The 16,923-nt window shown below is 52.6% G+C and overlaps 1 protein-coding gene across 5 annotated transcripts in view; it reads right to left on the bottom strand.

The window, feature by feature from the left end:
- The window catches only part of SH2B3 (SH2B adaptor protein 3), a 46,990-nt gene that overhangs the window by 27,999 nt on the left and 2,068 nt on the right, over positions 1 to 16,923 (bottom strand). For 2 of the 5 annotated variants that reach the window (XM_035257654.3, XM_078337316.1), the window contains exons 2-3: positions 8,062 to 8,115; positions 5,339 to 6,088 (exon numbers count right to left, since the gene is read on the bottom strand). In XM_035257654.3, the coding sequence (XP_035113545.1) occupies positions 5,339 to 6,061 (723 nt within the window). In that variant the 5' untranslated portion in view covers positions 6,062 to 6,088; positions 8,062 to 8,115. The remainder of the gene's footprint in view (positions 1 to 5,338; positions 6,089 to 8,061; positions 8,116 to 16,923) is intronic. The other 3 variants (XM_009004633.5, XM_002753016.6, XM_078337315.1) reach the window with 2 other exon arrangements.

Genomic DNA, 16,923 nt, shown 5'->3' with positions numbered 1-16,923 from the left:
ATCTGATGGGGCCCCACCATCAGGGTTCTCAGAGAACAGGTGTCTTGGGGATGCCTTCCCCTGAGGGCCCAGCCAGCACTGAAGATAAACCCAGGCTCTCGGTCCAAAGTCACAACCATAAGAAACCACAGCAACAGAGACAACAGTAACACAGCATACACGCAGCACTCCCGGCGCCAGGCACACGGCACATGCACTCTCCCCACCGAGACACACAGCTTATATGGGAGGAACTGAGTAGAAGCTCATTCATTATTCAAACCCAGGGCCAGCTGGCTCCCGACGACCTGGTTTTCCAAGATTATTTTAATTATTTATTTAGTTAGTTTTTTGAGACAGGGTTTCACTCTTGTCACCCAGCTGGAGTATAGTGGTGTCATCTCAGCTCCCTGCAACCTCCGCCTCCCGGGTTCAAGTGGTTCTCCTGCCTCAGCCCCCCTAGTAGCTGGGATTATAGGTGCCCTCCACCACGCCAGGCTAATTTTGTATTTTTAGTAGAGATTGGGTCTCACCATGTTGGCCAGTCTGGTCTCGAACTCCTGACCCCACATGATCCACCCACCTTGGCCTCCCAAAGTGCTGGGATTACAGGCATGAGCCAACATGCCCGTCGACCAAGATAATTTTTATTAGAGATTAGGTTTCACCATGTTGGCCAGGCTGGTCTCAAACTCCCAATCTCAGGTGATCTGCTCTGGTCTCCCAAAGTGCTGGGATTACTGGCATGAGCCACCGAGCCTGGCCACAGAAGTTGTTTTTCAAAGTGAAGAAACCCACAGTGTCGCACAGATAAGATCATGTATTGGGGCCGTTATCTGTCTTTCATGGTGTCACAGCCCGAGATTTTTAACATATGATGATAAAACCATTTTTATCTGTGCTTGCATTTTTCCAACAGCTTCTGGTTGTGTTTGGAATAAAATGCTAAGTCCCCCCGTTCCCAGTGTCCTGTGCCTATACGTGCTTCCCTGCTCCCCATCTCCCTCTCTGTGCTCCCGCCACACCAGCCTCTTCATGTTGTCCTTTCTTCAAAACATGCTAAACACATTCTCTATGCAGGGTCTCTGCCCACACTGTTCCCTCTGCCTGGAAGGTCCAGTGACTTACTTAGGATAAAACTCTCAGTCCAAAAGTGACCTCCTGGCCAGGTGTGGTGGCTCGCACCTGTAATCCCAGCACTTTGGGAGGCCAAGGAGGGCAGATCACCTGAGGTCAGGAGTTCAGGACCAGCCTGACCAGCATGATGAAACCCGCTCTACTAAAAATGCAAAAATTGGGGCTGGGCGCAGTGGCTCCCACCTGTAATCCCAACACTTTGGGTGGCTGAGGCGGGTGGATCACCTGAAGTCAGGAGTTCAAGACCAGCCTGGTCAACATGGCAAAAACCCATCTCTACTAAAAATACAAAAAAACTAGCTAGGCATGGTGGCGGGCGCCTGTAATCCCAGCTACTTGGGAGGCTGAGGCAGGAGAATCACTTTAACAACCTGGGAGGTGGAGGTGGCAGTGAGCGGAGATTGTTCCAGTGCACTCTAGCCTGGGCGACAGGGCGAGATTCCCTCTCAAAAAAAAAAAAAAGCCAGCCCACAAAATTAGGAAATGCAAAGAAATTGTCCAGAATATACAATGACTTTTACAAATCAATTTTTAAAAGGCTAGACAGATAATAAAAACATACACTTCACCCAAGACCAAATTCCAATGGTCAGTGAACATATGAAAAGGTGCTTAACCTCTGTGAGTCATCAGGGAAATGCAATTAAAGCCACCGTAAGATCCATATATACTAAACACATATACTAAAGTGACTCTGGTGGGGATGTGGAGCCACCCGGAGCTCGCCCCAACTTGCCGGTGGGACACAAAATGGTGCAGCTACTTTGGGAGTAGTTTGGCAATTTCTCTGAAGTAAACGTACACCTACTCTATGACCAAACAACGCCGCTTCTAGGAATCCACCTGAGAGAAGTGAGTCCATACTTAGACCTAGATGCAAGCTTCATAACAGCCTTATTCATAAATCAAAACAGAAACAACCCAAATATTCATCAACAGAGGATGGTATAAACCAATTGTGGGACATGAAGACATTGTGCAGCATCTGTTCAGTACTCAAAAAAAAAAAAACAACCAGGCCAGGTGCAGTGACTCACACCTGTAATCCCAGCACTTTGGGAGGCTGAGGTAGGGGGATCATTTGAGCCCAGGAGTTCAAGACCAGCCTGGGCAACATGGCGAAACCCTATCTCTATAAAAAATACGAAAATTGGCTTGGTGTGGTGCTGCATGCCTGTGGTCCCAGCTACTCAGGAGGCTGAGGTTGGAGCACTGCTTGAGCCCAGGAGGACAGGAGGCAGAGGTTGCAGTGAGCCAAGATCAAGCCACTGCACTCCAGCTGGGTAACAGAGCAAGACCCTGTCTCAAAAAAAAGGCAAGAAACTATTGACACACATGATCAATGTGATCAATCTCTAAAATATTCTTATGCTGGGCAAAGGAGCCAGAAATAAAAGGCAACCTATTTATTAGCTAGGAGTGGTGGCACATGACTGTGGTCCCGGCTACTCAGAGTTAGGTTGCCTTTCGTTTTACTTTATTTATTTTGAGGCAGGGTTTCTGTTGCCCAGGCTGGAGTGCAGTGGCCTGATCTTTGCTCATTGCAGCCTCAACCTCCCACCTCAGGTTATCTTTTCTGTGTTTTTTTTTTTTTTAAGTAGAGATGGGGTTTTGTCATGTTGGCCAGACTGGCCTCGAACTCCTGACCTCAGGTGATCCACCCACCTCGGCCTTCCAAAGTGCTGGGATTACAGGCGTGAGCCACTGCCTGTAGTGCATCTAGGTCTAAATATGGACACACGTCCTTTCATTTCTCTCTGGTGGATTCCTAAAAGTGGCATTGCTCGGTCATAGAGTAGGTACATGTTTACTTGAGAGAAAGTGCCAAACTTCCAAAGCAGCTGCACCAGGCACGAAGATAACCTGAGGCTGGGAGGTCAAGGCTACAATGAGCCATGATTGTGCCACTGCACTCCAGCCTGGGCGACAGAGACCCTGTCTCAAAACACATAAAAAGGCAACCTACTGTGTGATTCCATTCACATGACATTCAAGAACAGAGAAATCTAACCTGTGGTGGTAAGAGGCGGTGTGTATGAGAGTGCAGGGTCCTGGCATGGGGGAGGCAGGAGGGAGCCCTCTGGGGTGCTGGTCACTTGCGTTGCACACACACGGAAACAGCTTCAGATGTGTTTCACATACTTCACACACTTCCAGGTCTGCATGTTACACCACAGTGAAGTTTGAAAAGGTTACTTCAAACAATTCTTGGATGACTCTCCCAAACCACAGGGACCCCTCAGTTATCCTCCCGAAGACCCCACTGCATTACCTTTAAAACACAATACCATTTTTAATTCCATGTTCATTAGTGGGTTTATTTCCTTGACAGCCTCCACTAGAATGCCTACTCCCCCAACCTCGCACGTGCCTAGCACGAAGAGGTGCTCCGTAAGTATCTGTCGAATGAATAAAAGAGTAACCGTAGGTTTCCTCCACTCACATCGTGAGCCCCTCAGGGCCAGGATCACATCGGTTTTGCTCATGCTCTAGAATAAGGCCCTAGCACGTAACAGAATCCCAAAGAGAGAGCAATTAGATGAAAACTGTATGGTCCTGTCACACATATCTAACTTGGAGATGGAGCCTGTCAGGTGAATAGAAGTAGAACAAAACAGTGACCCTTCAGCCTCAACAGCACAGTGGGAATTAAGCCAGCTGTGAAGAAAAAGGACTTTTTTTTTTTAGACAGGGTCTTGCTCTGTTGCCCAAGCTGAAGTGCAGTGGCGCGATCTCGGCTCACTGGAGCCTTGAGCTCCTGGGCTCAAGCGATCCTCCCACCAGAGCCTCCAGAGTAGCTGGGACCACAGGCGTATGCCACCATGCCCAGCTAATTTTCGTATTTTTTGTAGCAATGGGGTTTTGCCAAAGGACAAAGTCTTTTAAACTTGAAAGAAAAGACTTCACCAAAGCACAGGAGGTGCAAAGAAATTCTCCAATGGGTTTGAGCCCTCTAGAAATAAAACACCCATCTGTCAATGCCAGTCTGAGTCAGGGTTTTCAGGGATCTCAGACTGACCTGCTACCACACCCACATGTGAAGCCAAAAAGCTGTCCCTGGACATTGTACAAAATCCTTGACTGGTACTCCTCACAACTGCCAAGGCCATCAACAACAGAGGGCTGGACACTGTCAGAGCCAAGAGGTGCCTATGGAGATGTAACAACTAAACCTCATGTGGTATCCTGGGGGTGAACCGGAACAGAAAAAGGACATTAGAGGAAACTAGCAAAGCCAAAGGAACAGTGGTGTTCAGCGAACAGTAATGTACCAGTGCTGGTTCCTTAGCTACAACCGATGTACAGAGCAGCATAAGATGTGAACCTTTGGTGAACCTGAGTACCATGTGTAAGGAACACGATCTTTGTAACTTTCCTGTAAGTCTAAAATTCTTTTTTTTTTTTTTTTTTTTTTTGAGATGGAGTCTCGCTCTGTCACCAAGACTGGAATACAGTGGCATGATCTTGGCTCACTGTAACCTCCGCCTCCCAGGTTCAAGTGATTCTCCTGTCTCAGCCTCCCAAGTAGCTGGGATTACAGGTGTATACCACCATGCCCAGCAAATTTTTTATATACAGTAGAGACAGGTTTTCACCATGTTGGCCAGACTGGTCTCGAACCCCCTGGCCTCAAGTGATCTGCCCACCTTGGCCTCCCAAAGTGTTGGGATTACAGGCGTGAGCCACTGCACTGGGTTTGTAAATCTAAAATTCTAAAATAAAAAGTTCTTCTTTTATTTATTTGTTTAGAGTCAAGGTCTTACCCTGTCACCCCCACTGGAGTGTGGTGGCATGATCACAACTCACTGCAGCCTCCACCTCCTGGGTTCAAGTCATCCTCCCTCTCAGCCTCACAAGCCTAGGACCACAGGCATGTGCCACCACAACTGGTGAATTTTTTTACATAAATAGGGTCTACATAAAGCAAATTCTTAATGACTTACAAAGAGGCTTAGACAAAAAAAAAAAGAAATAGGGTCTGAGTTGCTCAAGTTTGTCTCAAAGCCCTGGGCTCAAGCGATCCTCCTGCTTCAGCCTCCCAAAGTGCTGGGATTACAGGCATGAGCCACTGCACTCGGCCTAAAAGGGCCTAGTTCCCTTTGGGCACTCTGGCCACCACCAGCTAGAAAGCCATCACCCCTCCCCAGCCCACATTCTGCACACACACACACACACACACACACACCCGCGGTGCAGTGCGCAGCCCCAAGGCAGGGCTTACCTTGGGTGGGTCAAAGAGCTCCAGAACGCGGTCAGGGCCGTCGGGGCCCGGGGCCCGGCGCAGCGCCAGCCTCCCGCGCTGCCAGTGCGCCCCGCTGTCCATGGAGGCCTCGTCTGCCAGGCTGTAGCGTAGTGCAGCCTCCTTCAGCGCCTCGGGCGGCGGCTCCCGGACCAGGCTCCAGGGCAGGAGCTTCTTGGCCAGGCCTGGCCGGGTGGGGGTCTCCGCTGCCTCTCCGGGGGTCCCGGGGGCGGCGGCGTTGTGGGCCGCGGGCAGCTCCCCCACGGAGCGGCGGCGGAAGATGTGACAGAGGCTGCGTCGAAAGTGCTGGAAGGTGCAGGGCCCGGGCAGCCGCGGCGGGGCCAGCTCCTCAGAGCTGCGGGCCTTGGGCAGGCCGGGGGCGGCGGGGCCAGAGCCTCTCTCTGGGGGCGTCTCGGTCTTGGCGGGGGGCCTGTGTCCTGTGTCCCGGTAGTCGCGGCCCGGCGCGCGGCCGTCGCGCACCTCGCGGCAGAAGTAGCGCTGGAAGAGGTCGGTGAACTGCAGCGACACCAGCTCGGCACGCAGCGGCGCATGCTGCGGGTGCTCGCGGGCGAACAGCCAGTACTGGCGGGCCAGCTCCCGGGCCGCAGCCACTGCGTGCAGCTCGCAGAACTCGCTCCAGCCCCGCGGGCCCGCTGTCCGGGAGGCCGAGGGCGCGGAGGAGGGCTGCAGGGCAGGCCCGTTCATGGCGGAGACCCAGGTGGTGCGGGTGGGCTGAAAGACACAGGGAGGTGGGGGGCGACATGGAGTGAGCAGGTGGGCAAGCAGGTGACGGCGCCATCATCTACCCTGCACCACCGGAGAAATCCAACACGTCCGTAACACCCAGCGCTGGTGAAGATGCAGGGAAACACGCACTCCCTTATCGGGTGGCATTCTGTAAGGGACACAGCCAGTTTGGCAGAACTAATTCTAGACTCTGGGATCCTACTTTTGAAGGACAAAAACCGTATGATCATCTCAATCGATGCAGAGAGAGTATCTGATAAAATTCAACATACCTTTATGATAAAAACTTTCAACAAGTTAGGCATAGATAGTATGTTGTACCTCAATACACTGAAGGCCCTATGTAAAGGCTGGGCTTGGAGGCTCAGGCCTGTAATCCCTGCACTTTGGTAGGCTGAGGCTGGAGGATTACTTGAGCCAAGGAGTTCGAACCAGTCTGGGCAACATGGTGAAAGCCCATTTCTCAACAACAAAAACAGAAATTAGTTGGCATTGTAGTACACACACCTGTAGTCCTAACTACTTAGGAGGCTGAGGTGGGAGGATTGCCTGAGGCTGAGGAAGTCAAGGCTGCAGTAAGCCATGATCAACCATTGAACTCTAGCCTGGGCAACAGAGTGAGGCACTGTCTCAAAAAAATAAAATAAAATTTAAAAAGGCCCTATATGACAAGCACACAGCTAACATTGTACTTAATGGTGAAAAGTTGATAACTTTTCCTTTAAGGCCAGGGACGAGAAAAGGATGCCCACTCTGGTGACTTCTCTTCAACACAGTACTGACAGTCCTAGCCAGAGCAATTAGGCTGTAGGAATCCCACTTTTAAGTATTCAAGAGATACTTGCTCCCTGCTACACATTTCCTGCTACAGCGTTTATAATGGGGAAAAAATAGAGACAACCTAAATGCCGACCATTGGAGACTGGTGAAAGAAACTGGTCCATCTATAGGCTGGAATACCCCACAGCAGGGGGAAAGGATGGGGAAACCCACCCAGCACCTCTGGGTAGGCGAAAAAGCAAATGGCAGAATAAGATGCTGGACAATCCCATTTACATGAACACACATAAAACCAAACTACTGTTTATGTGTATACAAACATTTTGTAAATGGTGGGCAAGAAAGGTCTGGCAGAAGGAAACCCATCCTGAAACAGTGGGTCCCTCTGGGAAGGAGTCACAACTGGGGTGTGGGGATGGTGGGGAAATAAACAAGAAGCCTGTTACTACTTATGTCTAGCAGGGATGGCTAAGAACACAGATTCTGGTGCTTGGGTTCAAATCCCAGCACCAGCCAGGCTCAGTGGCTCATGCCTATAATCCCAGCACTTTGGGAGCCCAAGGCATGTGGATCACCTGAGGTCAGGAGTTTGAGACCAGCCTAGCCAACATGGTGAAACCCCGTCTCTACTAAAAATACAAAACGTTAGCCAGGCATGGTGGCATGCGACTGTAGCCCCAGTTACTCTGGAGGCTGAGGCAGGATAATTGCTTGAATCCGGGAGGAGGAGGTTGCAGTGAGCCAAGATCATGCCACTGTACTCCAGCTTGGGTAACAAAGTGGGACTCCGTCTCAAAAAAAAAAGAGAAGCCAGGACTGGTGGCTCACACCTGTAATTCCAGTACTTTTAGAGGCTGCAGCGGGCAGATCACGAGGTCAGGAGGTGGAGACCATCCTAGCTAATATGGTGAAACCCCGTCTCTACTAAAAATACAAAATTTAGCCGGACCTGGTAGCATGTGCCTGTAGTCCCAGCTACTCAGGAGGCTGAGGCAGGAGAATTGCCTGAACCTGGGAGGCAGCGGTTGCAGTGAGCTGAGATTATGCCACTGCACTCCAGCCCAGGTAACAGAACGAGACTCTGTCTCAAAAAAAAAAAGTGGGGGGGGGGGGGCGCTGGGCACGGTGGCTTACACCTGTAATCCCAGCACTTTGGGAGGCTGAGGCAGGTGGATTACCTGAGGTCAGGAGTTCAAGACCAGCTTGGGCAACACGGTGAAATCCCATCTCTACTAAAATACAAAAAAAGAAAAAATTAACCAGACACAGTGGCAGGCACCTTTAATCCCAGCTACTTGGGAGGCTGAGGCAGGAGAATTGCTTGAATCCAGGAGGCAGAGTTTGCAGTGAGCTGAGATCACACCACTGCACTCCAGGCTGGGCAATAAGTGAGACCCCATCTCAAAAAAAAAAAAAAAATCTCAGCATCATCACTTACTAGTTATGGGACCTTAAGTGACTTATGCCATTATTCCATGCCTCAGTTTTCCCATCTCTGAAAGGGGAACCATGATCTTGCCTGCCTCATAGGCATATTATGAGGATGAACTGATAGATGTAAAGCCCTAGAACCTAGAAAATGCTTAATAAAGACTGGCTGCTACTGTTATTTCCAGGTTGCAATGACAGTATACTATTGGTGTCCATAAAAATAAATATAAAGCCGGGCGCGGTGGCTCACACCTGTAATCCCAGCACTTTGGGAGGCCGAGGCAGGTGGATCACGAGGTCAAGAGATCGAGACCATCCTGGTCAATGAGGTGAAACTCCGTCTCTACTAAAAATACAAAAATTAGCTGGGTATGGTTGTGCACGCCTGTAGTCCCAGCTACTCGGGAGGCTGAGGCAGGAGAATTGCTTGAACCCAAAAGGTGGAGGTTGCGGTGAGCCGAGATTGTGCCATTGCACTCCAATCTGGGTAACAATAGCGAAACTCCGTCTCAAAAAATAAATAAATAAATAACAGGCTGGCCATGGTGACTCGCACCTGCAATCCAGCACTTTGGGAGGCTGAGGTAGGTGGATCACCTAAGGTCGGGAGTTCGAGAACAGCCTGGCCAACATAGTGAAACCACATCTCTACTAAAAATACAAAAATTAGCCGGGTCTTGTGGTGCTCGTCTGTAATCCCAGCTACTCGGGAGGCTGAGGCAGGAGAATCACTTGACCCTGGGAGGCAGAGGTTGTAGTGAGCCAAAATTGCGCCACTGCTCTCCAGCCTGGGCGCCAAAGTGAGACTCTGTCCCTCCCCCCAAAACACACACACACACACACACACACACACACACACACACACACACAAAACTAAATGTAAAACAAAAAATAAAAAGGAATAAATTCACAAGGCTCACAAGGGGTGCAGAGGGATTTCCTGCACTGATAGGGGTCCTTCGGGACTGGCAGACCGTTGCCTGCCCATCTTAGCTGGGGTGCCCTTCTCCTCCCGTGGCCAGAGCGCCTTTCCTTAGGCACATCACCAGAATGTCACTGAATCCCCCCCCCACCCCTCTGCTGTCCATGGTGCCAAACAGCTGGGACCTCTGTGGGCTTTCATTGGCATCATCCTTCTTCCTTCCTCCTGAGCCTGGCTGGGCCCCTACTGGGGACCACATATTCAGCTCTGCTCTTCAGCATGGAGAAGAAATGCTCTCCCTACTCAGGCCACACAGCTGGGCCCGCAGATCCCTGATACCAGCACACCACGAATGAGCAGCGGTACCTCCAGCAACTCCCTCCCTGGCAGGGGCAGTGGCTGCACAACACAAGCTACAGAGCCACAGGGGCCTGGGGACAATTACTACCTCCAACTGTAACCTCCTTCCTCCTCCCTCCAGGTATTACTGAGGGCTACTGTGTGCCAGACACCAGGCTAGGCCCAGATACCACAGTGAACAGCACAGAGAAACACTGCTCTCCTGAGGCTCACATTACAAAGGGGGCCACATATTGGCTGTGTGGCCCGGCACCTGACTCAACCTCTCTGAACCTGGATTTCCTCATCTGCCAAGCAAGTAGTGGCATGGCATCCACCTTGCAAGGTATCTGTAGGGAATCCATGAAAGGGGGCGCAAGGTGGAGATGCGAACCTAAAAACAGGGCTCTCTCTGCCACACACCCCTCCACAAGCACCATCTCTGCATGTGGCCATGTCCTGCTGGGCACATCTGCAGGGCACTGGCAGTGAAGGGTGCTCCTGCCACATGAGGCCATGGTGGAGCCCCCGTGGCCGATTACTGTAGAACACCAGAGAGTACAAGTAGGTGCCTCTGCCCTCGCTGGAGGGGGCCATGCAGAGTCAACAATCTTTTTTTAATTGAGACAGGGTCTGGTTCTGTCACCCAGGCTGGAGTGCAGTGACACAATGATGGTTTATGGCAGCCTAGAACTCCCAGGCCCAAGCAATCCTCACCTTAGCTTCCCAAAGTGCTAGGACTACAGGCACGACATGTGGCTAATTTTTGTATGTTTTGTAGAGAGGGGGTCTCACTATGTTGCCTAGGCCGGTCTCAAACTCCTAGGCTGAAGCAGTCCTCCCGCCTTGGCCTCCCAAAGTACTGGGATTACAGGCATGAGCCACTGTGCCCAGCTATAGTCGACAGTTTTGTATATCACAGGCTCCTTGGGACCTGCATGCAGTATGCGCTCTGCACAGCAAGTAGTCAGTAAAAGATGTCAGGCAGAAGGGAAGGGAGAGGGGCCACATCTGCCCTTGGCCACTATGTTCTTCCTGTCCGTGAAGCGGGAGGGTCTTACCCCCACGTGGGGGAACCTGTTCTTGGTCAGTCCCACTGTTGCCCACACCCAACCTTGACACAGGGGAGACAGGCACTGCCCTCATGGCTTGGAGGATGCCCAGAGAGCTCTGATTCCATTCCCAGCTCCTGCCTCACCTACATGATCTGCCTCTAGCCACGCCAGCTGCCTGTGGGTGTTGGCATGAGCATTGCCTCTGCCCTATCTGCTTCCAGTTGCCTGTAAGAGAAGCTTCTGCTGAACTCCCAATGAACTTAACCTTCAGCACACTGGTCACACACTATCACTTAAAAGATGTTTTTATTAGTGACAATCTCCCCACCAGACTGAGTTGCATGAGTCATTCCCTGCTCCAGCTCCAGCTCCTAGCATACAGCAGGAGCTCAATGAATGTCTGTTGAATGAATGAACATATGAATGCGAGATCAGTTGGATTTGCAAACTCTGGCTCTCCTGGCAGATGCATGGTAACCAGCATGAACCAAACTCCCCCGCCCCGAGGCCATCCTACCTTCTGGGCACCCTGGGCCTCCATCCAGCCCTGTAGAGCCCAACTACAGAGCCAAACCCTGGCAGGAGCCTTCCTCAGAACAGCTGCACCCACTCCAGGTCCCTCACTGTCCAGGCGACAGCTGGGAGCCCCCCTTCACTGGGCCCCTCCGCCAGCTCCCCCTAAGAATAATGACATTTACTGAGCATCTGCTACACATGAGGCATTTTTCTTTCTCTTTTTAGAGACAGGGTCTCACTCTGTCTTCCAAGCTGGAGTGCAGTGGCACGATTATAGCTCACTGCTGCCTTGAACTCCTGGGCTCAAGAGATCCTCCTGTCTCAGCCTCCAGAGTAGCTAGGACTACAGGCTTGTGGCACCACGCTGAGATCACATCAGGCATCTTTTTTTGACTACTTTTGCAAACCATTACCTCTCCCAAGCTTCCTAACAGCCCTAGGAGGTAGGTCCAACAATTGCTTCCATTTTCCAGACGGGGAAACTGCAACACAGCGGCCCCATAGCTAGTGAATACAGAAACCCCGCACACGGCCGGGCGCGGTGGCTCACACCTGTATTCCCAGCACTTTGGGAGGCCAAAGAGGGCAGATCATGAGCTCAAGAGATAGAGACCATCCTGGCCAACATGGTGAATCCCCGTCTCTACTAAAAATATAAAAATTAGCTGGGCGTGGTGGTGCGCGCCTGTAGTCCCAGCTACTCGGGAGGCTGAGGCAGGAGAAATCACTTGAACCTGGGAGGCAGAGGTTGCAGTGAGCCAAGATCATGCCACTGCATTCCAGCCTGATAACAGAGCAAGACTCCCTCTCATTAAAAAAAAAAAAAAGGAAAAAAAGAAACCCCCCACACAGAGGGCACCCCTAAATTGTCTGATCAGTGCCTGAATGCACACAAGAAGGGCTCACTTCCCAATGAATGCTTATTGGATGAATGAGTGAGTCCCAGAGGAGAGGATATAAAGGCCTCATTCAGCTCCGGCTGGAGCCAGGAGTCGGCAGTTGCTCTGTCCAGGTCCCAAACCCACCAATGATAAGGAAAACAGTCACAGGGCGAAAGGAAAAAACAAAAATGAGAGGCTGGGCTCGGTGGCTTACACCTATAATCTCAACACCCTGGGAGGCTGAGGCAGGAGGACCACTTGAGCCCCAGAGTTCTAGACCAATCTGGGCAACATGATGAAACTCTGTGTCTACTAAAAATACAAAAAAAATTAGCCTGGCGTGGTGGCTGGGCCTGTAGTCCCAGCTACTCAGGAGGCTGAGGTAGGAAGACTGCTTAAGCCCAGGAGATTGAGTGACCACTGCACGCCAGCCTGGGTGACAGAAGCAGACCATATCTCTCTAAGAAAAAAAAAGAAAAAAAGGACTGATGTCTACAAGGTGCTTGGTATGGGGCTCATGAGTGGCTGCTGCTATTTTCTTACTATTACTGTTAAAAAAGAAAAGCTCCAGCCTTGGAGTCAGGCTCGCCTGCCAGGGGAAGCCACAGGGGGGCCTGCCTCTTGGGCTGGCCTGGGGCATCACGGGGAGTTGGAACAAAAGACCTTCTCAAGGGAGAGGCTGTGCCCGCTCCGGGCAGGAAGTTGCCAGCCCAGAGCCATCAGCTGCAGCTCAAGCTATGGAAGTGTCTGTGCCAGGGAGGTTTTCTGGCCAGGAGGGTAGCCAGGCCACAGGAAGGTGGCCCCCTCCCTGGCCCTGGCCCTGGCCCAGGCAGTGGCGTTTATTGAGTGCTTACTATGTGCCAGGCGCAGATAAAAAGCGACTGATCAGATCGTGACAACCCTGGGATGGGGGCGAGAGGCTGACAAGCTGTGGACAGGAAGCAATGATGATCATGCCAGAGGGGACCCAGGGTCCCCAGGCTTCCACTGTAGGGTATAAGTGGGGGGCAGGGTGTCTTTGGGATACTTCTAACCCAGAGCAGAGATTCTGGGGAGCCTGGTCGGCCAGAGAAATGAACCACCTCCCCACAGAGGGGCCCTAGCACCCAGGAGGCCTGCTACCTACTCAGGCTGCCTTCTGGGGCAGGAAGCTCCCAGCTATGGGGGTCTCCAGGGTTTCCCCAAATCCTGTAGCTGGGTGAGGGGCAGGATGATGTGGAGCAGGAAGAGCTCAGCATCCTGGTCCCCCATCCCCAAGTCCCTCCCTGCAGCAAACACATGGAGGCAACTAGCTACACGCCCGCCAGCTGGGGCTAGGGGTGCCTGCATCTCAGAACCCTAAGTTCAGAACACAGCCAGGTCCACCAGAGAGCTATCTATCCAGGGCCTCAAAGCAGGCCTCAAAACAGTCTGCTTCTTGGCGCTCCCCAAGAAGCACAGCCAGCCCGAGGCACCCAGGAGCCACCGTGTCAGTGAGAAATCACAGGACCTTGAACAGCTGGGAACCTGGCTCTGAGCTGTGGGATCCCCCTAATCCACGATCCCCCAAGATCAGGGCTTCTCAGCCTCTCCTCTAGCGAATAACCTTGGATAATAATATAATTCGGAGAAGCTAAAATTTTCCTTTAAACGATCAGGCCCACATTCAGAGAAATCCTTAATCCATGGAAGGAACTCCCCCTGCTGAGGCTTGGGGAGGATTTTTTTTTTTTCCTTGAGGCAGGTCTGACTATTACCCAGGCTGGAGTGTAGTGGCGTGATCACAGCTCACTCACCACAAGCTTGACCTTCTGGGTTTAAGCAATCCTCCTGAATATCTGGGACCACAGGAGTGTGCCACCATACCCAGTTTTTGTTGTTGTTGTTTTTGTAGACAGGGTCTCACTATATTGCCCAGGCTGGTTTCAAACTCCTGGGCTCAAGAGATCCTCCCACCTTGGCCTTCCAAAGTGCTGGGATTACAGGTGTGAGCCACTGCACCCAGCCTGGGGAAGATTTCTTAAAATGTAGTAAATGAAGTTAAATTGGGTCAGTCCAGAGCCTCCACTTCCCCCTGCCCCAGCTCACAGACACAGGTAGGAAGTCTCACACCTTCAGAGGGGACACTTCCTCCAGGGAGGCCTCCAGGTTGAATCCAGGCCACAGGAAACATTTCTGTCTTCTCCATGCCTAGCACCAGCTGCTCCAGAAGCCCAGACCCCATGGCCTAAGGAGGCCCGGAGAGCGGAGCAAAGGCGGGGACCCTGGGGAGGCCAAGAGGTATGTTCTACCCCAGGCCACAGGGCAGCCGGCAGGGCACAGATGCACCCTTGCTGGGATCACCTTGTGCGTGGGGACATTTATCAGGCCAACACAGTCTGCCAGAGCAGGAAATATCCTCTGGCTTCCTCTGCCCACACCGGCAGCCTGACATCCCAGCCACCACCCCAGCTAGGTTTCAGGAGGTAGGGAAAGCCAGGAACCTCTCCCCATGGAGAGGCAGAACTGTCGGAATCCCACCTCCCCATCCCAAGGCCGTGGCTTCCTCCTTTCACTGCCTCTGCGTTGAAGGCAGATGATGAGACCCTAGGAGGGCAGCCTCTGGTGAACCTCCTTCCCATGTGCTGCCTGGGGACATCAGGAGGGACATGCGTACGCCCTCAATTCCCTCGCCTCTCCCAGCAGACACTGCCCTCTCTGGGCCTCTCCTCCTTGAGATGATGCCAGTGTGTGAGCTCTGAAAGGACAGATCCCATGCCAGTGGTCCCCTTGTGTGTCCACCTTCCTGATTTATCACATTCCCAGTCCCCCAGCTGGGGTCCCCCATCGGGTGCCCTGTGAGGCAACCCTGTGAGCAGGACACAGACTTCCTCCCTCCCAGGCCTCCCTGAGGACACATGTCTTAGGCAGCAGCCGGCTCCCTGCTGGCCAGCCAGGATGGTGGTGGGGGGGTCACATCCGGGCGGGCCCCCAGGGGCTCCCGGCCTGGCTCACAAGGAAGCCTGTGGCCCAGCCCCACTGGCTGACCCCTGACAGGGTGGCGTGGGAGGAAAAATCTATCCAACTGCTCAGCTGCCGGATTTCCGGCTGGGGTGGGGCGGGGGGGTCTGCCAGGACGACCTGTTCCCCTAGGGAAGTGTCCTTTGCCCCTGCTGGGAGGAAAGATGTCCAGTGGTGGCCAGCGAAACCCCGGAGCCCTGGTAGAAGGGCACTGGTCACCCCAGCGGCAGGGCCCCATTGAACGGATGTTCAGCGGTGGCCCTGATCCTGCTTCCAGGCCTTGGGACCTGCACAGTCTCCAAGGGATCTCAAGCCCTGGGAAGCTGGGGAGCTAGAGAGCTGGGGTGGTGGGGTACAGGACTCTTGGGTCCAATAAGGCCTGATCAGCAAGTGACCCCGGCTGAGTCACTTCCCCTGGGCAGCCTGCCCACCTCAGTTTCCTCGGGAAGGGTGGGTAGTGAGGAATGGGGTCTTGCAGGGAATGAGCAGCTGGCACTGTCCCTCTGGACTCGCCGAGGCAGGCGTCTCCGGTCTGCCCAACGGAAGCAGCTTCCTGCTCCACCTTGTCACAGATGCTGAATGCCTAAGAGCTCCTGGGGACCATTTTCCCAGGAAACCTGGCAGTTAAGTGCCAGGCCCTATTGGGCATCAACAGGAATGGCTTGCACTTATTAAGTGCCAACTGTATGCTGGGCACTGTGCATGCCTCCTCTTCTCAAAACCACCCTAACAGGGAATTGGCAACACCTCCATTTCATAGACAAAAAGACCTGTGGCTCAGAGAGGTTAAGGGACCAGCCCAAGGTCACACAGCCAGAGCAAGTACAGCAAACACAGCCCCAGTCCAGACGCTGTACTTCACGCAGCCACCCTGAGGAGGCTGGAACTCTTGGCTTCCATCAGGCAGGCGAGGTTCAAACCAAAGAAGCCAGGTTACCTGCCTAGGACCTCATACCTGGAAGCCAGTAGAGCCCGGTTTGGCTCCAAAGCCCATACTGCTACCAAGGGGAAGTGGGAATTCAACAGGAAAAGACTCGATTTAATAACAGCAATATCTACTATTGTTAATTGAGTGCCAGGCTCAGCACTCAGTGCTTTATCCTTTCGCAGATGCTGTCTCAATTGCCTCGGAGAGGTTAAGTGAGCAACCCAAGGATTCCCAGCAATGGGAGACCCTCGTGAACATCATCCCTCAGAAGGGTATGTGGTCATGTAAACTGGGCCCCAAAGGTGTTTTCAGCGAAAGGAGCTGTATTGGCCCAGACTGAGGGACAGCTCCCTACTATGTCCCCGAGACCCCTTCAATGACTCTCCCCACCCTGGCTGGGGAGGGCACCTGGTTTCTCCTCACCTGAAACAGGTGGCACTGGGACTGGTGGCTAGGAGGTCCCTCCAAGTGCCTCCAGCTCTGCTCCACCCAGGATATAGAGAATAGCCGGGGCTGGCACAGCGGGAGCCAGAAATCCGACTTAGCTGTCCTACAGGATCTGATTTGTACTCAAAAGTTCTCTTTATCAGAGGAGGAGCATCAGGCCCAGGTTTGAGAGGCATGGGGGTGAGGGGGAGGAGGAAGGAAAGCCAGCAGAGCTAACATCCACAACAAAAAATATCATCCCAGCCCCAAGGCTACTTCTCTTCCTCCTGACCAAGCCATTCTAGACTCTGAATTCACTCATTCATGGTTCCCATGACCCTAAGAAGTAGGTGCTATTAGCACAGCCACTTCACAGATGAGGAAACTGAGGTGGGGCAGTTCAGCAAGGCCTCCTGGCTAAGAAAGTGCCCAGATTTTCAAAATTCTGCTCCCAAACACCCTGGACACTCCAGTGGTATGTGTGCAACAGATGCTCAAGGGGGACTGCAGAAGGAACAGCTCACAGCCAATAACAATAACACTCACTAAGGCCATGATAAAAG

Source organism: Callithrix jacchus, chromosome 9 (genome assembly GCF_049354715.1).
Source record: "Callithrix jacchus isolate 240 chromosome 9, calJac240_pri, whole genome shotgun sequence".
Taxonomy (NCBI): Eukaryota; Metazoa; Chordata; class Mammalia; order Primates; family Cebidae; genus Callithrix; species Callithrix jacchus.
The sequence above is the reverse complement of the archived record's forward strand: the minus strand, read 5'-3'. Positions and strand labels throughout refer to the sequence as shown.